The sequence below is a fragment of the Gymnogyps californianus genome, chromosome 4 (assembly GCF_018139145.2).
Source record: "Gymnogyps californianus isolate 813 chromosome 4, ASM1813914v2, whole genome shotgun sequence".
NCBI lineage: Eukaryota > Metazoa > Chordata > Aves > Accipitriformes > Cathartidae > Gymnogyps > Gymnogyps californianus.
Genome location: NC_059474.1, coordinates 82,994,397 through 83,019,848, shown reverse-complemented (window position 1 = coordinate 83,019,848; position 25,452 = coordinate 82,994,397). Strand labels below are relative to the sequence as shown.

The window sequence follows — 25,452 nt, the reverse complement described above, 5'->3', positions numbered from 1 at the left end:
TCAGCAGTGCCCTGTGGCCAGTGTCCCTCACAGCACACAGCTATTGGAAATGCATGCCAGTGAAAGAGTCTGTATTTAGATGCAGTTCTATTCCCCTGTACTTCCCACTTATTTAAAAGTAAAAACTGTAAAGAGTGTCATGGTTCCAGGCAAGAATTACAAAACTGTAAGAACTTTTATTATTAATCTTAAAAAATATAATGTATTTTAAACACAATGTACATACGTGAAAGTAATCACTAACGTATACGGCATCTTCACTTTGATAGCTTTTTCTCCTTTTCCTTTGCTTTCTCTGTCTTCATTTCCTGACTTCTGATCATTGATGACATGGCTGAAAATAGCAGCAAGAACAGATTATCTGAACACCACCTTACATTAAAATGATTGAAGCCTCAGGTGCAGACACCTGAAGCTTTGTAATACCCTCCTGCACGTTACAGTGTACTTATCAAGCCCTTACAAATGCAACTTAAGTTTCCAATTCTTTATATGCAGGGCCTTAACAGAAAAAAAACCTAGTTATAAACAGGCACCACCTCATCTGCTTTGTGAAGCCAAAGCACCAAATGCTGGAGTAGTGGCGAAATGCTATGGATTTCAGAATCTCTCTTATGGGATGGTGTGAAATTAATACCTTTGCTCCAACGCTCATGGAAACAGGTTTACTTAGTGTGTACATAACACACACCCCCCCCTTATATAGTAACTCTTGATACATTACGGATATGAATATATATTTTTATGTGGATACAGAAAACAGGCAAACGGAAGATGTTAATGGATGGCAAAGAATAAAAATGAGAACACTTACCTTATACTTTACATAAATAAATTGATTAGTTTTACCTAAATCAGGTCACTTGTATGTCCCTGACACGTGTGCACTGTATGATGTGGGGAAATAATAATTTCCCAAATCTATGCAGCAAGACTTAAAGGGGCAAAGGGGAAGCAACTGGAATGTGCAGTAAGAAAAACTGCAGAGAAAAGAAATTCCATCTCACTTGCATCCTGCCATCACAGGAGTTCATGAGCATCTTACCAGTGACTTCAAAGAGAGTAAGAAGAGAACCTGAAAAGTTCTCTATCGTCACTGTGGTCATCTCACATTTAAACAAAGGTTGAGGAAAGCATACGCTTCTGAGGCCACTGCTGGGAAACTATGTTTTTGGAGTCTACTGCTGTCAGAGTATCTTTCTGTTTCCATGAAAGAGCCACCAGCTTGTTAAAAATTTCATTTAATTGGACATGACAGCACACGACGGCACCCCTGACCAGCTGCCATGTTTGAAATGTTAAGGATCTTGAAGCTTATTAGAGTTAAGGGGCTGAGCAACAGTGTATTGTGGAGTTAATCTAATTACTCTCCTAGGAGCAGGATAATGTAGAAGTGGGTACTGCTAGTAAAACAGGCGTGTCTAAACTGATCTCATGCAAGAACACAGGTAGTACTTTGACAGGTGACAAGAACAGTTTCTGGAGAGTGTGCATATTTTAAATAAAATAGGAATATTTTTGGTAAATTCTGGCACCTTGGTTTTTTATCTGTAATGATTCCACCAGGTTTTGCAGAATTTCCATCTTGTTCTGTAGCTTCCTAGGTGTATTCTCACTAGTTTCCATGGGCTGAGAAGCTAGTGAGAAAATTATTCATCAATATGTTATCACAGATTAAAAAAAAAAAAAAAAAGGTCATTATAAATTATTTAAACATTCCATCTAAAGTAAAGTTCTTAGAAAATAAAATTTCAAACAATAAAACTTCCAGTAGCAAAGAAAATGAGTAAGAAAACAAGGTTATTAACAGAAATTTATACGTAGCTGTATTTAAGTGAAATTACAACCACATTTCTATTTTGCCTACAAATTTCTCCATTTGGGGAACGGAGAAAAAGTGCTTTATGTTATTAAAATAGTATTTATGCCCACAACTTAATTTAAGTCTTGGATGTAAGCAAGAACGGGTCACTTTTAGGCAAGTGGGCCAGAACCGCTAAAGCAGTGCTTTAAAATGAACGATCAGTAAATTATGTTCAATAAATTTGCATACTGTAATTGCACTTGCTGGAACCACAAATGGAAGATCAATCCTGTGTCAGCCCCGTACATTTGAGAATCACTAGTGTTTACGTTCAGCAACATGAACGGATTCTGTAAGCGACGTATTACCAAGGTACACAAAAAAGAAATGCAGTATGAAATACAGGTACCACAATCATAAACTGTAAAAGACTGTATCAGTGAATGATGGTGGGACTCCACTGGTTTCTACAGAATTGCTGAACGGCTGAATTTAACCTACAGTTTGTAACTCACTTACTGTACTGGCTGGGAAGAGACCCAGACAAGCTCTTTGGATCAGTAAACAGGACCAGACTTACTTATCTGGGGGACTGTGGCTGCACCCTCTGGAAAGCCAAGCTTCCTTGCGGACGGTCTGTGCTCTGGTGAGGTGCTGGGGCCAGCTGCAAGGTCATCGGGTGGAGCAGTTAATAGCAAGTGTACTGGAGACCTTTCTCTGTATCTCTCCTCCTGAGAGACCTTCTTGGGGGAGGATGTGTAACGAGGAGCTGCTGAGAAGATGGATGCACCTCCTAGGAGATATCCAAGCAAAGAGCAGTGAGCACACACCTGAAGAGAAACCCCCATACCAACTTTCACGTTATCTCTGTAACAGTTACAGGGTTGGGTTCCCTTCATTGCACTTTTTCATCCTTTCCATTCCTCATTAGTAGCCAAGGTAGCAGGAGACTATAGCCTCTTTGCAAAACATGCTTGTTTCCGTTAAACTGATGGTCATGTGAAGAACGGCCAGTAAACCTGCCTAGGAGAAAGCAGGGCCTGCTTTTTTCTGCTGGCTACTCGCTTCATGTTACTTCTAAAACAGCCTGATGATAGTACCATAGCTGCTAACAACCCAAGACTCCCCGTACGTTACTGCTGACTTGGATCTCATTACTTAGGTATAAGCAGCAGAAAAAACAATGTTGCTTACACAGGTCTGCCATTTCCCTCCTTTCCAATAACTGATTGATATGCTATGAATTCCTGGCAAGAAGAGAATCATAAGGAAAAGAGACAAGATATGCATCGAAATATGCAATCAACAGATTACGTAACATATTTTCATATGTATGGCACACAGTGTGTATGTGCAAAAAAAAAAAAAGGTTGCATGCAACTAATGAGGGGAAGACTTACTACAATTCTTCTCTTTTTCTTCCTATAGTCTGTTTCCTTACTCCTAACACCCCTCCTGGGACATCTTGAAAATAATTTGGGGGGTTTCTAACAAACTCCCCTTGTTCAACTACTTCTCAAGTCTTCTATGTAAAAAACGCTACTTGCAGCTATTTTGGAAGCTAGGAAAAATCCCTGGATGTTGCAGTAGGTTTGCTAGAAGGCTGACAGTAACTACCCAGGAGATTTTCTTTAATACTCAGAAATACAGAAAGAGGACCCACAGTAGTTACTTCTCAGGACAAACAGAGGAGTTCTAGACTACCTCTGAAGCACAGTGGCTTAAATACTAACAGAGAACAATTAATTTTATCAGTGTCTGCAGACAATTTTCACAGAAAATTCACAGAATGGATAATCTATGGGCAAGAAAACAGAAGGCGGCTAAGACTAGTACCTTCAAATCCTGATGCTCAAAGCCATATCCTTATATTTCTCTTTAGGTTACTAAATTCATGTCACCACAGTTTAAAAGGTACTGACCACCCAGTACTTGGAAGGAAATCAATGGAATTTGCAATGACCTGATTCCTCTCAGAAGCGTATCCATATTTAGATATCTGAATACAGAATTCAAGAGCCTAAATTTAGGCACCAAAAATATCACAATATTATCCATGCTAATTACACAAAATTATCACTATTCATGAATAAGTACCACAGAAGATATCTGTATTAGGGGAGCTGGTATCAGCCTCCATGGAGGTGGTTTGCAACAAGATATAGATTTTGCAGTAGCACCTGCTAAGAGGTATTTGAGTAAATGACCTAAGAAAATACGCTGTATTTGGACTATATTTTTTGTAACATTCTGTAATGTTCCAGTTTAAAATCAATATGGCACGTTCATCCTCAAATGTGGCCAGTGAAAACTTACCAACGGATGTAAAGGGCAGGCTAACATCTTGGGACTGAAGATCTGCAGTATGTAAGTACAAAGGATCCCTGCAAGCAAAATGATGGCAAAACTTGCATTCTGGAAGTATTATGCTAGGTTTTAGTAATGCTAGCTAGCCTCCACAGTGAGAACGTGAAGCTCTCATATGTAATCTCCAGATCTTATACATGTAAATGAAAAGCAAACAATGTAAATAAGTTCCAGAGCTCTTTCTAAGAGGGATGAAAGTAACATCACAGCTTTGTTTTGTAATTCCCAGGAAGCTTTTAGCATTATGAATAAAACAATACAAACAAGCTCAGGACTGATGCTGTATTGAAAAAGCCTTAGAAACTGAATCTCAAATGAGTACTTTAAGAAGCACATTACTCAGCTAAGTGAAAGCACTTCTCACCATCCAAAAGCACCCTTTTCCACAATGCTTTCAGTAGCAGAGTCTCTAGCTGCAGTCTCCCTGCATGGGAAAACATATCCCTGTCAAAATCACAGCAAAAGCCGTGCCAGTAGCATTGCTACACTTCACGTTTTTAGAAGATAAGCTTGGTTTTTAAGCAGAGTGCAATGGCAGCCACATTCTAATACTGAAGAAAAGGCATCGTAAAATTGTTATACGAGTTCACTAAAAAAAGTCTATTAGAGTTGGAGTGAATTTAGACTACTGAAGTAATGGATATCTTTGGTAAACAAAGGACTAGATTCGTTATGAATACCAACTAGTCATAAAGATGGAAAAAAGACAATAAACTTCTGCTTTAGACAACTAATGCCTTTGCAATCTTCGTTCTGGTTACTCACACAACAGTACTTCTATTTAGCTTCTTCAGACCAGCTTCCTGTTATTAGGTGCTTTTTAGCCCGTATTTCACCTAATAGCATCAGATGACTACCATAACATAAATTCTTGCCTCTTCCAGGTTTGGACCTATGTCTTTTCTCAGGCACTGTAAATTCTTAAGAGTACAGTGGTATTTGATAAAAGAATGGAAAGGGATCATTGATTAATTTCCAAAAACCAGCTAGACTCATTTTAAGTACGAGCATTGAGAGACACTTGGAAGTGTTCTGGAGAAGTAAAATCTCGCTGAATTTAATGTTGACCTTTTGTACAAATGCTCCATTTCCACCAGCAGCTCTGCTATTCCATCTGTATCTACACAAAACCCCCCTGCTAAGCATGCCTGAAGCATACAAAGTGCTATCTTTCTTTATCATACAAAACCTTCTTGCTGTATGTCAGGCTTTTTGTGACAACCTCAGCTTTGGAATAGGCCAAAAAAAAAAAATCAAGTAAGATTTTATAGCAAATGGCACTTGCCATTTGGCATCCTATATTCTGATATGTTAACTTTGGATACAGCACAATTTTTAACGAAGGCACTGGGAAAAAAAGAGAAAAAAAAAAATTGAGCTTAATCTCAGTTTTCATAGGAGACAATCAACAAAATCTTAGCTCTGCTGAAGCTACCTAGAAGCACTGTGTTCCAGCTTTCCATATACCACTTGTGTTATCTTTTGGTAAAGGTCCTCTATTTAATTAATAAAGTATCTATTTAAAAGGAAACTTATTAACTTCTACGGACTTCAGCAATGTCCTGTGGATGTCATTACCACATTTTTCTTTACAGAAAATGCCAAGGTGATGAATGCCTTTTGGTAATCCTTCTCATTTGTTTAACACCAATTCTGTGGTACATAGAAACACGAACTTCGGAGATTAAGGACACAAGCCTCGTCAATGAATCTTATACATCACTACTTCATTGAGTGATCTCAGATTTTTGATCTACAAGGAACTTCTAGTCTTTACTAGAACATAAACAATTATTTTCTTCCCAATTTTTAAATCCATTTTGTACAACTCTCTTTTTATTTCTCAAAAAATTGTCTGTATCGTCCTACTGTATTCACTCGATCAACATCCGTATCTGTGTTGTCCGTGACCTTTTCAGAAAGGTGATTTCTCACCTTTTGCAAGGATCTGATCGTAGGCTGAAGACAGCAGTGCATCCTCTACTTGCACCACCTCTGTGTAGAAGGATGGAGAAAGACAACATCAGAACTAGTGCTACCAACAGCACTGAGATAGTCATGTACTTTGACAGACAGCTTTGTATCTTGAGGGATTACTAGCTGTAGGATTCTCCCATCCTCATTTCAGCTCTGCAAGAGAACGCTTTTGCAAGGGAGAAAAATTCTCATAAAATCCACATGGTCTGAACCATAAAAGCTTGCAATCATATGTAGAAAAGAACAGTTTCTCCCACTGCCACCATGAACAGAGAACATAGGTAATAATCTTATAGTACAGGCTGGCAAAGGACACTGTTGATCGTCGTGCCTCCAAAGGACTCCATCTATGATAGGCAAACTCAAGGCAGGTAGAGGTAGTACACTTACTACTTAAAAAATCAGACAGACAGACCAACTTCTGTGCATGAATCCTTTTTCCGGTTGTGAAATACAAGCTTCTATATTTAAGCTGTCAAAAATTTGCCTGTTGATAACAGGCAGATCTTTTGTTCAATAAGAATACCTGGGAAAAGCAAAAACACCCAGAATACACAGGATATTGGGACTGATCTGATTCTGTTCCACCAGTATGTATTATGGGAGAAGCGTCATGGTTTAAATAAATTTGATCCTAATCAAAGTCCATCAATTATATTTTCCTTTATGAAGTGTCCTTATGTTCCGGATTAGAAACATCAGAATTTGTGCTGTATTGATTTTTTAACTTCATGTACCACTGTCATTATCATTTGTTTGGTAAAAAAATAATTGTCTGCTTCAACAACGAGAGAAGGGATATTTACGTAAGACAGAAAAAGAAGAAATGTCCTAAATGAAAATAAAAGCAGAAAGCAAAAAGCAAAAAGGCATCCTATACTGCTCCTGAAGCACATGAACAGCCACATCCTAGTTTTAGAAGGCAATACAAGTACAGAGTACATAACAGAAATAATAGTATATTACTCCTACACTGTATTCCTCATGGTTGCTACAGGTGATTTTCTCCCACCATTGTGGCCATCCTTGCCAAGATCCACCGAGGGAATGTCATTGTCTGAGCTTTTTAATTCCTGAAGAATCCTCTTTAGATCCTGCAACGGTTCTTCCTTCAAAATGCCTGGCTTGGAAGGCATCTGAAATAAAATCATTCAGTTACAAAGTATTTATAAAGGCACTCTCTTCTTCAATTCTTACCTGTACTCATGCAAAGTCACATGTTTTTCCCCTCTCTATTCTTGTCTTACCAGTTAGAAACAGGGCAGATTTTTTTGTAATTTTAGTTAAGAAGTGTTGGAGGCTAGATTACGATAACTTGAAGACTGTCAAAATTCTCTCTGAATATGACCGCACTGTTATCTGGAAAGTTATCTGACAGAAATGTGTAAAGCAACCAAATATGACTGAGGGAGAACACGGCTAACATCTGCGTTCTGAGTAAATGTTGCAAAAAGGTTACGACTACTGTTTCAAGGTCAAAAACATTAAAATAAGCCTTTAATTATGAAAGCTTCCCCCCCCAATACAACCATTATCTTTTTCAGTACTCGGAACCAATAATCTTTGCTTATGTGACAACTCTGTTTTCTCCTTTTTAACCTGTGATCCCGGGTATTACTGTACAGTACACAAACACAGCTCTGAAGACAGAAATACTAGTACATCAGGGTGTTTTCTAGGCACTCATTTCTGTAACAGCTGAGTTGGCTGCAAATATAAACCACTTTATTGTCACAACCATACTCTGAGATGAAGTGCAATATTATTCTCATTTTACTGATCAGGACTTGAGGCAAAGGCCTGGTTCAAAGAATCCTTTCTTCCTGTGAAGAACTGGATTTTTCAGACTACTCAGCACTTCACATGTTCAAAGCACCGCTCCCACTGACTTATGCTTCATCTGTGGATGGAACTGGCTAGAAACATTCTGCTAACATGTTTTCATTGAAAAAAATGTCATTTCCAAAGGGAACACACTAGTTTCAGCAGAGCTTATATGGCGAACAAATCCTCAGCTTCATAATGGGTCAATGTGACACTGAGTCAGACCAAATCCTTCTTTCCCATGTTCTGGCTAAGAAACCAGGCTATCAACCAGGTAGGGTCTCTGTCTCAAGTGTTGGAGCTCCTTCATTTTGTACACTAATTAATCATACAGGAACCAACAAGATCCAAGCAGAATTTGAATCAAGTTCTCCTACAACCTGTTAGGTCCTCACCATGGTACTACATTAAAAATCGGTTCTTTTTCCTTCTTTATCCTCTGAAGTATAAATTGATTAACTCCAAGAAAAGAGAATGGGAGTGCCTGATGCCGCAGGGATTTCACAGAATTAACTATCCTTTGTTCCTTGATGTAAATATTTGTCACCACACCAGAAAGTAAAACAGAAAATATTACTGAAAAATATCTGCACTAACTTGTAGTCTCCTACAGATTTTGAGGTAAAAATTAATGAAAAGACCTCTACCAATTTCTGTGGGAGATACATCAGGTCCCTTTTGGAGAATTATACAAAATCTATACTGAAAATACCAAAAGATTTTTTTTTTTGCATGAGAGATTTGAGTTGATGTTTTCTGTAATGAAAAATATAGAACAACACTAGCATCTAGTTTAAATCTAAATGCAGATGTACAAAAACAAAAGGAAGGAAGGACAATGATGTGTCTTTTAGGATAAAATTCGTCAAAATCAGTGAAGGCTGGCTTAGAGAAAGATTTAAGTATTAAAAGCTACTACATGTCAATCAGATGATGAAATTTATCAGGAACTATGTACAAGTCTATTTTCACTGCCAAATGTAAGTGATTTACAGCAAGTAAAGTACTAGCTAAAAAAAAAGTGAAAACCAAACTGCTTACAGATCAGTACCGTCAATTTTAATAATTTATAGATGTTATTGGTGATAGAGGTAAGATAAACTCCTACTACAATCTACAGAATTTTTTATTGTCCGGTTGGTTTTTACACATACTTTGCAAACGGAAAAAAAGAAAATCTGAAAGGCCGTAATGTATGAGAAGCTACAGAAAATGATTTCATCTTTGGTGTTAAGAATTCACTCTTGGACGCTCCTACCAGATGCTCTCCCATGTAGAAATTCCATGTTATTTTTACTCTTTGGAACATCCCTGTTTCCCATGCAGTTTCCCATTTTGAGGCAGGTACTCACATGAGGGGCGCAGCTGGCCAAGTTCAGGGAAGGTGGCACGACAGCAGAATGCAGGTGGGAAGGAGGCACTATGTGCCGCAGCTTGCCTGAAGCAGAAGCTGATGAGTAGCCTGGGCCCTGCAGCTCCTGCGGAAAAGCATTACCCAAGCAAAATAAGCAAGTATAGCTAAGAAGAATAAATGGGTATAGACAGCGTGCCCTCTGTAACACGGCATCTGTTTTAGTCAAATCTTTTATAATAAGCAGCACTCAATTCTCAAAACACTTCGTAATATTTATTAGGTGTGCTCAGACAGAACCCTTTTAGTGGCCGAACTGGGTGCAAGAGTGGCAGTTGCATTTATTTTCAGAATTTTAACATATGCTCTGGAACAATTGAAGTGGAGGACATCTCAGGGCCACCTTAAAACTAAACTGTCCCACAGTTCTTGTACCTTTTTTCCCCCACTTGGGTGAGAATTTCTTTCGTTGGAGTACAAGATTCCCCACCTTTGCTGTTGTTCATATGAAGTACTTTTTGTATCGCTTACGTAGATTTGTATTTTGAATATAACATTTCATTTCTCACTCAAAACTAGCAACTGGGGTGGGCCACTAAAATTAACGATCATTCCTTATGACAAAACTACTGTTCCAAGTGTACCATTCATTTATAGCAGTAGTTTCATTGCAGCCTTAATAGTCTATGGTTATAAACAAGGCAAAGGTAAATAACATTCTCTATTAAACTCATTAGTAAAGATAGAGATTGGACTAAATCTATTGGGCAATGAAAAGTCTGGGCTCTATAATAGAGATGCTGGCTTTACATTACTGCATGATTTTCCCTATACCCTATCTTTCACTAATGCTATATAGCTCGACAGATGTCAATTACATGTCTCCCTTTTTCTGTTCCACATGCCTCATGACCGTATTTCCTTTCCCCTTGCTAACACCTCTCTTTGCTTCTTAAATTTTTTTTTTTTTGGTGATGCCTAACTAATTAGCATAATCAAATTAAACTCAGAGCCCTTGTTTCCAGCCTGTACGTAGCTTTAAGGTTGCTGGGTTTCAGGCCTGAAGAAGGATGTGGCTGCCCAAAAGCTTGTTAGTGCTTTCTATCTCTAACAATTACACTAGTAAAAGGCATCCCCATAGACTTTGTCTCTCTCCTTCATTTTTCATAATAATGCCATGAACATTTCTAGCTTTTATTTGCCTAGGGCCGCAAGCAAATGCTAAAGTGTCACTGAAACCAAAGCTTAGCAGCTGAAGCATGTGGTCCAATATTCCTGTAGCTGGTTTTTTGTTGCCCTTACTGTAAATAGCACTTCAAAGTAACCGAAATTACGGACATGACTTGTGCAGCAATGAGGTATTCCATGTAAAAAAAGGTTTCAGAACACAAACTTTTTAGAGTACTTCGCAATAAATAGGGTTAAACCTAAAGTTAGGACACGAAGTAAATGCATCTAACTTTATACCCACGCTTCTCAGTAACGTACTTACTTTTACATCTAAAGTATGCTGCAGTCTGAAGCGCATAGCTTCTTGTTCCTGACACTGGATTATGCACTGACATTCTGCAAATTGCATGGATGCCTGTAAGAGAGGACAGAAGAGGCATAAATTAATTTTGCTAACTTTGTGTGGATTACACTCTTTCCTGTTTTCTTTCCGATAAAGAAACAACAAGGCACACATACAGATGCTGTATTTATCTACTGCTATCAGTATAGAAATACTGCAATATGACCAGATGCCTTTCTTGATAGGCTTACAAAAGCAACTGACTGGTTATATGATCCTAGTAGTCGTAATATGCACACCGTAATATCACAGAAGGGAGCTAATCCTGTCAGGGACAGTCCTAGACCTACTGAACCTCTGGGATTAGAAAATTCAACTGTGCTAATGAGGCAAAACTATACTCAAGGTTTTAAAATGGATGGCTGATAACTCTATTGACCTGTCTTTGTTAAGTTGTTATATACTCTTTCTTCTTTAAAAAGTTTACTCTGAAAAGGTGTGAGAAGATCTAAGCCAAAGCACAAAGAGAGAGAGAGCTATCTTGACGAACCAGACTGCTTTTATCACTCTAGCAGAGTTGCCTCTTCGGTTTTAAAATAAAAACAGCTACATTATCAGAACCTGGCTCTCTTTCTGTGTTTCTTTATGACTGCCACTGAGGCATGGGCAGGCTCCCTGGGGCACTGTGGATGTATCGTTACAAGCAGCAGCTTTTTGAACATTTAACTCTGAATCATTAATGACGAGCAAGATGGCCAATTACACTTTATGATGTTTATACAATGGATGCTCTGCAATGGTATATACTAGCATCCTGTCAGACGACACAGTACAACCTTTACTAATTTCTAAGAATTGTTACTCAGTGTACCATATGTGCCAGTTTTCAGTGAGCACCTGGCTCCACTGTGTCTCAGCTTCTCTGTCAGTTGGCTAGTGCTGTGCACAATGATATATACTACAAAGAAAGTTAAGTTTCCAGTGTCAAGCATTTAAAGTAAGAAATGCCACACTTGGGAGGAGGTATGACAATTACTTTTATTATTTTTTTTTAAGTAATAAAGCAATTTGAGAATGACACCTTACATGGAAATTTACTTCCTGAAAAGCTAGAATTCTGAGCAGCTGAAAAGGACTCTTCCTTCTGGAAGAGCAGCAGCTTACCTGTAGGGCACCAGGGATTTATGTGCTAGTCAGACCAAAATGTAGAATCTAGCCTTAAGAGTCAGGTATGTCAGCAACAGAAACCTCAACAAAAAAAGGCAAATGAACCACCACAATCTTCTTAAAAATTTCCCTCACCTTGAGGGACCCACAGCTGGCTAAGGCCCCAGAAAGGGCTGAGCATGGACAAGTGTGTTCAGTCAGTGTGTGCCAACACTCGGTTCCCGTGTAGCCCCTGTTATACTGAATAATAGTCTCTCTCACCAGAGAAAGGAGCCACGCCAAGAGCCAGTGGAAGGTCTGAAGGTCAATCTACTGCCTGGAAGGTCAGTCTGCTTTAAATTCCCTGCAGTTTGTATTTCCCTGAGCTAGTAAGGACTAAATCAAGAATTCTCTTAATGAAAATAGAAGCCTTTTAGCATTAAAAGAACAGAAGACAGTCTTAACTATAGATATCTCTTCAGGTAAGTATCTTACAGTACATGTGAACAGGACATACTAAATACAACCTAGGTAAGACGTCACACATTCTCCCTTCCCAAGTGACTGTAGAAGAAAGCACCCAAAAGTCTCACTGAACTGAAAGCTACCTTAAATTACCTTATCAAGGGCTGCCTCCATCTTAGATATTTTTTCTTTCAGATGTTTGTCTTGTGATCTCACCATCTCCAGTTCCCCAGCAATCTTGGTATTTTCTGCTGTAATATAGCTCAATTCTTGACTTAGTTTACTATTTTCTTCTCGGAGGTAACGCTTCTCCTGAATTTCAGATGAGGACAACAAAGTACGAGTAAAAAATTTATAACTACCTACATTATACATATTTGTTTTCTGCAAATTTTGTTCTCTTTGAAAGATGTGAATTAACCCTTTCAGAAGCTTAGCTATTGCATCTTACAGAAAGATGAGGTTTTGCAACCAGAAGATACGTCTTACAAAGAAAAGTACAATTGGACTGGTCCTGATGAAATAGTATCTCAGATTTTAGATCCACTTTGAAACTGGAATTTTAAGCTTCAGGATCCACAGGATGCAAAGCCAGTAAAGGAGGAGGACAGGTTACAGTGAACCTGTGATATAGATACATAGTGATATAAATGATCATTCAGTAAACTCCAGCTATTGGTAACTGAATGATTTTTTGTCACAGAAAATGCTAGAAAGATCTCAGTATGCTAGACAGACCCTGACATACAGAATTTACAACCAGAACTGCAAAGAACCGCCTCAGAAAACAAAGAGGGGAAGCCCTGTGGGCCAAATTCAGAAGGATACAGAACGCATTAGTTGACATTTTTAAAAAGAACTGATATGTAAGAGCCTGATTCTCATTAAAACTAGTACTGTTCTTTCATGGAGAACAAATATAAATTAAAACCTGTCTCTACGCAGAAGGCTAATTTATGTGGTGGAGATATTCCCTGATATATGCTAGCAGGAGGACAGAGAAGGTGCCCATTACATCAAGTAAAATTCTCTTTGGTCCTTCTTGGGCCAATTGTGCTTTTGGCCATGCCTTTCTCCAAAGAAAAATTTCTCTAAATACAGTTAAATACTTTTACATGGAGCTCTTGTGACCTTAGCTGCATTTGTCATTGCCTCTTCCAAGAATTTAATCTTGCTCTGTAACGCATCTATCTGTCCTCTCTTGGCTGTGATCTGCTTCTGCATTCCCAGTGCAACTTTCACAGCTGGAAAAGACAAGGTTAATTCTCAATAAACAACATTGATTATGCATTCCAAGTTCTGATAAAAGACTCTGGAAGTCAGTTATCAGCAACATGTTAGAATATGTAACTTGACCAAGGATCCCATGGTCACTTCTGTGTGCAAACCACCCATTAGAATCAGCTGGAGTCTTGTCCAAGGTAGTGGCACCAGACATCACACACACAAGACAAGAACAGCATTCCCTGGAAATATGCATAAAGATCATCTGAGAAAAGTAAACTCATGGTTTAAGTTTTACAGTATGTAGTAAATGGTGAAATAAAAATAAGTTGTCATCGGCAACACTGTTCATATATTTCACAAAATATCTGGAAGATTATTACAGCATCTATTGAGGGATCAATACTTAGAAAAAATCCTCTTGTTAAAAAGACAAATGTGTGTGATTTGGGGGAAGTTCAATCCATAATTACCATTGCCATCAGATCCCTCCATAGTCTTTAGAGCAGTCCTGGTCTGTTCCAGTTCAGCTTGGGCAGATTTCAACTGCATTTTCAGTCTGTTTGCAGTATTTTCCATCTCCTCAATTTTATTCTGGTAATCTCTCTTCAAATCTTCAAATCCCCCTGGCGAGAGTAAGTAAAGATTGAAATTATAGTGACAAAAAATTATCATTCTTCTGGACTAAGATCAGTGATCTGTCACCTATTCTCTTTAAAGGAGTATTAGATATGCAGATAGCCAAGACATAAAGCAAGTAATGTCCACTGCTAACAAATGCACAACTAGTAGTTCATTGTCCTGCATGTCAGCAAAAGCTTCTGTTTCACCAGAAACAAATGTGTTCTTTGCTTGCTCACCAAAGCAACAGTTCAAGGAAGTGATATAAATGCACATTTCTGAGTTCCTGCCACTAGAACCAACTGCATATTGTGAAAGTTAAGGGTAGTAGTGAGAGAGAGCATTTTGCCCTGGTCATTGTTCTCTCCAGCCGCACTTACAACCAGACTTAGGTCTGAACCGACCTAATTTGGCAAGCATTCCCCCGCAACTCCGCTTCTCAGCTCTGTTTCATCTCTCTCTTCACCTCCTCTCATGTCACCCACACGACTACAAGCTAGCCAGCTGTGTGCTCAGACTCTTATCAACAGCTTGGCCCTAATTCCTCTGTGGTCATTCACTTCAATATGCCTTTCCTAAAGCTCATTCACCCTGATCGTACTATACAAACCTAAGGCAGACCTTCCACGTAAAATCACAGTATCTGTTTAATTCTTACAAAACTTAATGAGTTTAGAAGTATAGCTGAGTTGTGAAGAAATAAATGTTACCAATGGGTATTTTATGAGACTACAGGGGTGCGTAGAGAGCAAAGCATGCAAACAGTATCATCTGGCTGGCTGCAGTGCAGATTTAACAGAGGATCTCCCTGAATTTTGGTGGCTGCCTTGGGTCCAGCCCCTAATTTTTTTTTTTTTTTTAAATATTATCTTGATGGGCTTCCCCACACATTAGCTGTGAAAACAGTGGAGTTAGAACATAAACTTTTAAATAACACTGTAGCAAAACTACAACAAAACAGAAACAAAGTTCCACTGTAATTTGACCATAGATGGTTAATGGGATCCACTAGTGCCCTTAAATAACACTCAGGAAGAAGTGATCAAGTTTCTATTCTGTGATTTACCAGATCTGCTTCTTTGGTCTCCAGAGTCAGGTGGTTTAAGTATTTTTGCACAGGGTAGTGAGAGACTGCAATAAAGATTGTATTCCCATCGTTCTGTGCCAGAATCCCAAACCATGACATAGCTCTCTGAAGCAATCTGACCATCCCGTGCTGGCAGGGAACCTTCTGCTGTACCAGCAGCCATATTTGGATTCAGCAAGCAAGCTGCCCTTTTATTTTTAACATCAGCCCAATTTAGCAGCTATCATCAGAGCTGAGCTAAGTTGAGGCTCCCTACCTGCAAGGCCAGCTAGCTCACTCCGACTGGCTTGGAGTTCATTCATTAGCTGTTCTTTTTCCAGTTTCGTATCATTAAGTGCATGGAGCCTCTCAGTGCATGTGTTAACCAGTTTAACCTTTTCCAGTTCCAGCTCACTCAGTCTGGCCTCCATTTCATGTATTCTGGCTTCTTTCTCATCCTTTGCAATCTACTTACATAAAAAACAATAGTAACTGTGTAATATACATAATTATAGAAAATAACCACAAAGACGTGCAGACATCATCATTACTTTAAATCTCAGCTGTGAGAGAACAGTTTGGAGCAAGAAAGAAAAACAGAGTAAAACAGACAAATTACTTTTGTGAAAATTGCTAATCCAGGCAAAAACGGTACAACAGAAACTGATCTGATGGCTTTACAGCATGTTTAACCTTACCAGGCATATCATATGAAAATGATTTCCATCCTCCTGTAGCAGTACCTCCATATTCACTCCTAATGTTCAACTGAAGAGGATGAAATTCCCTGTCTGGAGTGCATTTTTTCTGAAGATGCTGACCTGCATAAGACTACCACATCTTGTAATTCTTGTCTGAGAAATAACCAGTTATGAACAGTGTCCTCAGTTTGGAATTCTGAGTGCTCACTATCTGTTATTTCTCAGTAACACTTCGTATTTCTGGTTCTGTTACTGGTGTGGACAATTGTATCACCGAGGACAGCACGTTACAGTCCAGCTTTCACAAGCCTTCTGGCAATTGCTTTTCACCAGTGGTGAAAATTCATTTTTGGTGGTAATGTGATAATATTATTCTTCTCTGCCCACTAACTCTTTCAGTGCTGTTAGGATTCAAGGTGCATTGTCTGACCTGCTTTAAAACCACAGTATTAGCACATTAAGATACAGATTTAAAAACAGAAAACATTTACTGTCTTACAGAGACATAAATACAGCATCATTTGCACACCTTAAGTTCTTCTACTTTGAGTTTCCAGTCATTTATTTCTTTTATAAGCTGAGATTTCTCAACTTCCATTGCTCCAGCCGTTCGACTGTGCTGGCCCACAACCTGGGTCATGTTATCAATTTGCTTTTGGAAGATCTCAATAATCCTTTCCTTCTCTAACACCTGCAGTTTCAGTGTTTCACACTCTGACTGCACGTTGTGTAAACAGTCCTCTTCATTCTTCAGATGCTGGAGCTCCTGCATCCTACTGCCAAGTTGTGAATGTAGCTTCTTGATTTCCTGATTGGTAACCTCAAGGGCTCTCTCCTTCTCCTGCAGACAGGCCATCAGATTTGACACTGTTTTCTCAGCAGTCTCCAAAGCGATCTGTTTGGCAGTAAGATCTTTAACTTTACGGAGCGTTTCCTTGGTTGACTCCAGCTGGACAGTCAAAGAGGAGATTCTTCCAATGCTTTCATTTTTTTCCTTAATTGCAGCCATCTGAATAACAGCAATATAAGGATCAACCAAGAGAAATGTTTATTTCTACCTTTAGAATTTCCTGTCACGTTTCTGGTTTTCTATAGTTCATCTTAAACATCTGAGTTTTACAGGAAAATTAGGTCAGCATGGTCTGGTCTACAATGACTGTGTGATTCTTCTGGCTTTCTTTCCTCTTTCTGCATTTTAATAAATGAAGTACTGCTTAGAATACTGGTTTTTTAATCATAGAAAATGAAAAATGTTAAACTGATGTAAAAAAATGAATAAACCAGCAATGTTAGTATAAAATTTACAGCAGTTGAGGCTAAAGAACTTTAAGTGTTAAAACTCAACTGACTGCACTGTAAGTTCGGAAAAAAAAAGCATGTACATGAATAATTTATTACTGATTTTATTCCTACAGGCAGCAATATGCATCATTTAAAGCACAAAGTACTGTGACTCAGGAACTGCTAATAGTACAAAATAGAAACAGAACAAAAGAATGACCTTCCTGGTGGGAGGATTTTAAAGGAAAAATAATGGATTGAGAAAAATGTAGAACGATGTGTGAGGTAGCACAAGCCTGTGGTTTGATAGAAAATAAAGGCATTAACTTGGTCTTTACTCATAATGCGAAGTGGGTTACCTAATTACAGCTCATTTTTGAGGGGCTGAAGTCTTGAAGAAAGGGGAATGTACTACAAGTCAGTGTCTAGGAATCTACTTTGTCAGAAGTAATTCTTTCTGACATACCACTGCATTCAGCTTAGGGTTATAAACACAAACTTCATTATGTTTTCGTTAAGCACTACATAAAGTAAGGCATTATGAAGGCCTTTAATTTGCTAATTATTCTTACAGAAGTGCTCACTACCAAAAATACTACCTTCAATAGTTTGCTTGTTATGTCTGGCAGCATCAAACTTTCCGGAAATTTACAAAATATTGTTTTGGAGGTTTACAGTCAAAATTGAACACACTATCAGCAGAACATTCATTTTCTCCTGAGGCTTGTATGTCAAAAATCAAAATTAAAAATAATGCTTCTACTTCCTCATCAGTAAAGAGAAATGAAGGCTGGACAGGTCAGATTAACAGAAAAAAAAAGCAAATTCTGACTGTCATGTATCTGCATCTTTGGAAGGAACACTTTGGCACATGAGCTCCAGAGGCCTCCCAACCATGGTAACCAGAGTTACAGGATTTCTTTCTGAAGTACAGCCCCCAGTCAGTGCACTTTCTGTCCTGAACACTATTACGCTGCAGTTGCTCACCAACCTGGCGCTCCATTTGTCTGTGACATTCAGTCCTCATTTCCTTCACTGTGTTTTCCAGGCGCTGCAATTGCATGTCTTTGTTGTCTAGTTGTCTCCTTAGATGGTCAATGGTGATGCTGTTGTCTGTGTTCTGATCCCAAAATCGCCTGTTCTGCTCTTTTTCTAGACTTAGTTCTATCTCTTTTTTATGAAGTTCAGTCTACAAGAAATTAGTTATCTCCCTCCTTGAATCACATTTAGGATTTTTTTGTTCTTTCTCTTAACATTAGCAACATTCAATTACACGATTACATATCTGAACAGGGACTACTGCATGGATTTACACTTGGCAGAAGACAGAAATATTGGCTAAACTAGTCTGACACCTCCTACACGTTTTCTTCCAACAAAGCAGCAACTTCCAACTTTATATATTGCTGCTATCATTATTTTGAAGCACGTAACACCTCAACGCTGAAGTCTTTCATGTCATTTATATCTATTCCAAAATCAGTATAAGCTATAAAATGAAAAAAAGATTATATTGTGTCAACATCAAATGAAAAACAATGAAGCACTACGTTACATGCCAAGGAAAGTTGCTCTTGATAAATACCCATCTTTACCACTAATAAGAATTGTTCATTGCTTGTTTCATTTCATGCAGTAATTTGTGACATGTTCTCCAGAGCTTAAATCTTTTCTACCTCAGACATAATCCTAACAGTACATAGTTGAAATTATAAATGATAATTTAAAATGTAAATAATATTAAAAATACTGACATACACATTTCAGAGCTACTAATTTCAAAAATATGAATTTAAAACGTGCCCAAACTGAACTATCAATAGGCATTTCTGCTAATCATAACTTTTGCTATTGTTAACTATCTGCATATTGTTAAAGCTGAAGTAGAGAATTAAGTAGGAAGCTCAGAGAATGGCAGAATGAAAATATGAACTGAAGCCACAGAAACAAAAGGAATCCTAAAATTAGATTCCTAACCTTATTCTGACTCCAGTCTTCTCTATAGCTATGTACAATCTGTAGGAAAAGATTTACACTAACATATTCTTGAATAGGAGAACACCATATGGAATGAAGTAATTTCAACACCTCCTTCAGAAGCACTGTGACACTAACTGGGCAAACCAACCTAATGAAACAACACAAACTAATATCCCAAAATTCAGCCATTAAGGAATAATCTTATGTAAGATAAGCAAGGCTAATTATAGTACACGAAGCCAGCTATGACGAAACCAACCCTATGCGGCAAAATTTTTTTATACTGTATGTTCAGTTTGTGAATATTCTCAATCAGTTACAAAGGAACGTTTAGGGCTGTATCCTGCATATGCCTTGCAAAATATGTGTTAAGGGACCAAGGTTGCTTAACAGAGGGATCTAAACTGTGAGGTTAAAGTGAAGGTGGCTCAGCATCTTTAATATGATTTGCACAGGATTCAAGGATTTTGAATTTATGACAAAGTTAATCTTAATTCTGAATGTCCTGCATTGCTAATGGCAAAGGCCTTTGGGAAACTTTCTTCACTACTAATTCAAATTTCTAGTAAAAAATAATCCTCAAACTTAATTATAAGGGGACTGCTGCACTTCAGAAACAAGCAATGTGCAAATCTCAACACCAGTAGTAAGGAGAGGCTTTTAGAAAGCAAGAATTTTTTTCGATACCAGCACTTGTTTTTACCAACAACTGATGAATTTGGTCATTCAGATTTCCAGCTTCTTGGCTGCGTTGATCCTGTTCTGTCTGAGCTTCTACTATCTCAGAATGAGCTAGGTGCAACTGCTTCTCAAGATCTTTGACCTAGAATAAAGACAAGTATTCCTTAAGAATTATCTTAATGTGTTCTACTTTAAATAGTACATTGGATTTTTTCTAGTTTTCTTCTAGGTTCTACTTGAAAGAAGTCCAAATGTCATCTTTTGGCTCAGCAGAGTTATTCCCTAGGTGTATTCAGAATTGTGTTGTCTTCTTTTAATGATTAAGCTCAATTTCATTGCAGAGTTAACTGAGGTTCCTGAGAATGAATTGGCTTCCACCCTGATCCACAGTTCTTCAAAAATTCCTTACCTACACCATAAACATTGAATGGAATGGGAAAAGAGCCACTTTAGGAACAAAGTTCAAGCTCCTTGCTTGATTTGTAGTACTACTGGTTAGAAAAGCCAATATAATGCAAGTGTAAGTAAAATGCAATTTATATGGAATCATTCAATGAGAAAATACACGAAATCTCCTACAGTGCTCTTCTAAAAAACACTTCAGGATCTGCACTCTCTCTTTTGGCTAACACCAAAATCTGGCAATTCCTTTCTACTTCTTTAAAAATGGTTCTTCAGCTTGTGACAAAAGCAATAATCTCTTCCCTTCCTCTTCTGCCCCCCACTCCCTTTCATGCATCCGATTATAATGATAACATAATTCTTTTCAATTAGTAATGGACCATTTATGCAGGGCTAGTCCGAAAACCTCATATCCTTCACCAAATGGGGGCTGGGAACATCAGGATGATATGAGAGCATGTTGTCAAGGAAAGTTCTGAAGATCTTCTTATGAAGTTTTTCTTCCCCCAAATCAGATAAAATCAGTAATTTTCTCATCCTAGAGGTCCAATGCCTAAGCAGCAGCAGGATATTATCAGGACCTTTTCTTCCTGTAATTGCCTGAGGTCCTTTTTGAAAGGGGTTTCTCTCACCTTGTGGAGCCCTCCATCAGAAGGAGAAATCTCAGTAAATCCTAGACTACTTCTCCCTGAAATCCTCCTTACACTACTCCTCCATATTGCCACAGAAAATCTAAGCCTGAAGTACACCCTCTACAGAGCCCAACAACTGGTACAACATTATCAATAGGGCTTTCACAGCCAGTGACAGAAAGAGCTGTTCTCACCCAGGGCCTTTCCTGTACAATTAAGTTAATTTAGGGAGAATTTGGTCCCAAGCATGTATTCAGCCATATTCACTTTGTGTTTAATGATACAGTGAAGTCCTTCAGATGCACCTAGGCCTAACAGCAGGTTTTATGTAGCTACAGCAGGGAGGTATATTCCTTCACTATGAATACATTAAGAAATCTACAGGCAACCATGTTTTGCTCCAAGTGGCAGTCACTTTCTCTGAAAGGATGCAACTTCTGGCAGTGTATGAGATGATGGACCAGTCTACAACACTTTTTAATAAAGATATTAACATAGGCATATCCAAACAGAACACCTACATATTTATATCCACTAAGTACCAGATTTTCTGACTGCTGAAACTATCTGGTACCAACAATTTACACTGGCTTTAGTTTTCACCTACTCCCTTGAAAATTTTAGTTGCTAAGGTGGTTTCCTACCAGAGAAGCCACGGAGAAATGCTTGTTGTAAAAGAGAGACACACAGTTGTAAAAGCTTTATTTAGATTCTCTCTCACACCTTCCCAGGAATGACTCCACATAACAGCCTGAGATCAAATAATCTCCAGCTATCAACTTGTCCCTCACTAAAGTCTACCTTAGGAATTCAGTGTATTACACTTCCTATTGAAAAGCAATTTTTATTGGACCAAGTAGTATATTCTTTTATAGATATACAAACCCAACATTTTCTGGAGTCGGTAGACTGTGAAAAATAGCCTTAAATTGATTCCCAGTTTCCAATTTTACATCTGTTATGAGGTAAACATTATGAAAGGGAACATGCCTAAGGAATATACACTACAGTTATAGCTGTGATATGACCTTATGCTATGCACTGCATGATTTAAATCAAAAGAATTTAGGTAAACAGACCTAACATGAAAAGCATACCGTATACTGTACTCTTCCTTGAGGATGAAATACAGTAACGGAGATTAATTTACGAATTCTCCATAGTTCAGTTATGAAGCTGTGAAAAGTCACTTTTGGAACTGACTAGTGTGAGTTTTGATACAAGTGAATTAATGGAATTGATAAAAGTGGAAACCTACAGAAACGATGAAGCACAATGTCCTTCTTGCGCCGCTTTATAGTGCAAGTACACGTACACCATGGCTCCACAGGCTTGACGGGCACATCCCTGCCATTCCATTCTCAGACCTTTCTGGATCAGAGACTATCAGCTCTGCCAAACTTCACGGCACTCCTGTGACCTGAACTTTCCCTTTCCAATAGTATGTAGGAGAAGGATAGCTAAATCCTTATGGCTTGTAATCAAAGCTGGATTTGGATCCATCAAGCATTTGTGCACGGGTCACCTCCACTAATTTTTAAAGGGAGTGGAGAGCAACTGTTTTCAGGTCATCTTCTAAGGAAAACATGAATTATCTTTCACCAAAAATAGGAAAGAATTTAAAGATAGTCAAATTGTTTATAAAACTGGAATCCAAAGCAGTGAAATAAGATGCAGCAGACGTGATATGGAAACGGGATATAAAATGCTGCAGTTAGTGACATGGCACAGATTGTGCGGTGAGACTGTAAGAAATTCTCTCCATTTTTCTGCACTAACTCCCTGCTATACTACCTGGAAAAAAGTTGCTCGTAGGGGAGAAGCATGGTTAAAAAGTAGTTTGTCAAGACTGATGTTTTCTAATGGGATTAAGAAATGGTTTGAATACACAGGTGCTGGCCAGCCTCTCTTTTTTGCCTATATTATATCCTGCTGATAAGAAGCCTTTGGATCGCAATGAATGTTAAAGATTCTTAACTCACAATGGGGCATCTCTGGGCACCTGAATGCTTCTCAAGCGCTGCTGTAATCTCTATGTTCTCCCATCCTTGTGCTTACCACGACAAAGTTACCAAAGAATTTTTCGGGGCAGTACGACTTAAATAAGAAGCTATTTTTACTGCCTGTTTTTTGCTGATATATTCTCTAGTGGTATGGTGGAACAATGTTCTTGTCCTGCATGTGCAAGTGATGTTTGTAGTGCAGAATCATTTTATATATTTCCAGAAGGCATCATTTATGGTATGCTCTCAATACATTCGGCAAAACTGTTTTGTGTTCAGTAAGTTTTGCAAAGCTATTTTGTGTTAGAGAAAGATAACTTGTTCTTCAAAATAATACAAACAGAGTTAAGGATAATGTAATTTATCTTCTTCTCTACACAGTTTTTCTGAAGCAATCCCTTATCAAAAGACTTTTGTTATGTATCTGGAACATTTCAGATATCCACATATGCAGTTTCATTGGCACTAATGCTAACACATGCATACCTTGTCTTCATACATCCTCTTAGCTTCTTGTAATTCAGAACGCAGCTGAGAAACTGTAGATTCCAGGTGACTAACTTGATGTGCGTGCACTGAATTCTGGTTTCTTGTTTGTTCTCTAAGAAAAGTTTTAGGTGGAGAAATTAGAAACTCTAAGAACCATGAAAGCGTGAAACATTTGTGGTTGTTTTCACTGCAATCAGTATGACCACTGAAACTTACTGCTTTGAAGTATGATTATCATTGACAGTGGGATCACACAAAAATTACACCTTCTTACTGGTTAGATTTGCTCTCTCATATCTATCTCATATAAAATTACATAAGTTGAAATCTTGACGCTTTTTATTCCTGATGGTAACTCATTTATTCTCAAGCAAGTTCTAAGAAAGCTAAGTCTGCTTTCAAATGCACCCGAACTATTCCACAAGCAGAACTGAGAAGCATTTTGCTATCAGCTATTCAGTCTCAACTATGCAAGTCAGATATTAATGCATACTGATATTTAAATCTCACCTTCAGTTTGCAGCTCTGCATGGCATGTCCTCGTTTTTTTAACTGATGTATTGAGCACTGATTTCTGAGTCATCAAGCGGCTGGTAAGAATTAGCATCTTTTTATTCTCACTCAACTGTTACCAAAGTCAACAGTACCAACACAGCTATTTATCCCAAATGAAAATTACCCTTTCTTTAAAATTACCATTCATTACTATTTGCACATGTATGCAAACAACCCAATTGTTCACCCACTCTTGTCTGTGACTCAACCGATAATGCTGCTGGAAATTAATTTTGTATCCTAATCCATAGAACATTTAGAAGGCAAAGGTCATGGCGCAATGCAGCCATCTAAAACTGCACTCAGCCACAGCTCTTAGCTTACATACTCTTTCATCCCTTAACTCTAGCCACGTACTCCACAGAAACTGTTCACACCTCAGATAACAGAGATTCATCATTCCAAAAGCTGGTGGCAAGAACAGAGCTGACGGCTCGAGCCAGTCTGAACTTCCACTGGCTTTGCTGGCCTTACTCTTCTCCTGAACTGCAGCAAGAGAACCAGCCCGAGTCTCCCGATTCTCAGTCTGCCCAACGCATGGCTATTTTGCCTCTCCTCTATGTAGCATGGTTTCATGCTTTTTTGGTTTTTCCCTTTTTTTCTTCATTCCATAATTTATGCAAGGACTGTTTAACTCTTTAAACAAAGACACTAAGAAACCAAAAGTGCAGGGCAGAGAGCAGAGTACACTAGCAGCATAAGCCTTCTCTCAAATTACAAGTTACTCTTAACATTTTCTATACTATAATCAAAAAACATACTGCATGATCTCCTTCTGGCTTTTGGATACTATTTGCATAGCTGCATGCACTGTTAGCTTTATCGGTTAGTGCTGCCACCTCCTGTTCATGCTCACTTATTAGCTGCTCAATCCTGTTTCAAAAAGAAAATACTGGTTATAATTTTAGCCTTGGCAAATAGTAACTTCTCCACTGAAGAGAAAATGGTATTTTTCAGTAGTCAGAAATGGCATCATTTTGATGTTCTACTGTGAATGAAATGTTACGTATCGAGTTATTGACCCTTTTATTTTGAACAGGTTACTGTATAATTCAAGTGGATAGCTGGGGAAATTAGGACTTCTTGAACAAGGATGGACAAAGCTCTTAGCGAAATTAGTAAGAAAAAGCTGATGTAATCACCGCAGTGATTACTTTCAACCTTGTCTTTTAACGGTGGAACTAACCTCCCAACAAATTCTAGATGCCCACCTAAGCGACCAATCACGCTTACAAAAGTAAGCTGTCCAGATTCTTCAAAAATATTTTTTGAGGCAGTGAATAAAACAGGAAATTGTCAGCATGGAAGGAAAAAGCAGCAGAAAGTCAAGAGCAAATAAACATCTGGAATGGAACAATTACTAAGTCCTT

At 38.3% G+C, this 25,452-nt stretch overlaps 1 protein-coding gene across 1 annotated transcript in view; it reads right to left on the bottom strand.

The window, feature by feature from the left end:
- The window catches only part of CCDC158 (coiled-coil domain containing 158), a 35,044-nt gene that overhangs the window by 2,352 nt on the left and 7,240 nt on the right, over nucleotides 1–25,452 (bottom strand). The window contains exons 7-22 of the mRNA XM_050895809.1: nucleotides 24,894–24,955; nucleotides 23,525–23,673; nucleotides 20,024–20,143; nucleotides 18,332–18,529; nucleotides 16,589–17,068; nucleotides 15,636–15,825; nucleotides 14,145–14,297; nucleotides 13,579–13,691; nucleotides 12,601–12,759; nucleotides 10,816–10,908; nucleotides 9,325–9,450; nucleotides 7,121–7,284; nucleotides 4,121–4,188; nucleotides 2,385–2,597; nucleotides 1,536–1,637; nucleotides 227–334 (exon numbers count right to left, since the gene is read on the bottom strand). Of these exons, the coding sequence (XP_050751766.1) occupies nucleotides 258–334; nucleotides 1,536–1,637; nucleotides 2,385–2,597; nucleotides 4,121–4,188; nucleotides 7,121–7,284; nucleotides 9,325–9,450; nucleotides 10,816–10,908; nucleotides 12,601–12,759; nucleotides 13,579–13,691; nucleotides 14,145–14,297; nucleotides 15,636–15,825; nucleotides 16,589–17,068; nucleotides 18,332–18,529; nucleotides 20,024–20,143; nucleotides 23,525–23,673; nucleotides 24,894–24,955 (2,467 nt within the window). The 3' untranslated portion in view covers nucleotides 227–257. The remainder of the gene's footprint in view (nucleotides 1–226; nucleotides 335–1,535; nucleotides 1,638–2,384; nucleotides 2,598–4,120; nucleotides 4,189–7,120; nucleotides 7,285–9,324; nucleotides 9,451–10,815; nucleotides 10,909–12,600; nucleotides 12,760–13,578; nucleotides 13,692–14,144; nucleotides 14,298–15,635; nucleotides 15,826–16,588; nucleotides 17,069–18,331; nucleotides 18,530–20,023; nucleotides 20,144–23,524; nucleotides 23,674–24,893; nucleotides 24,956–25,452) is intronic.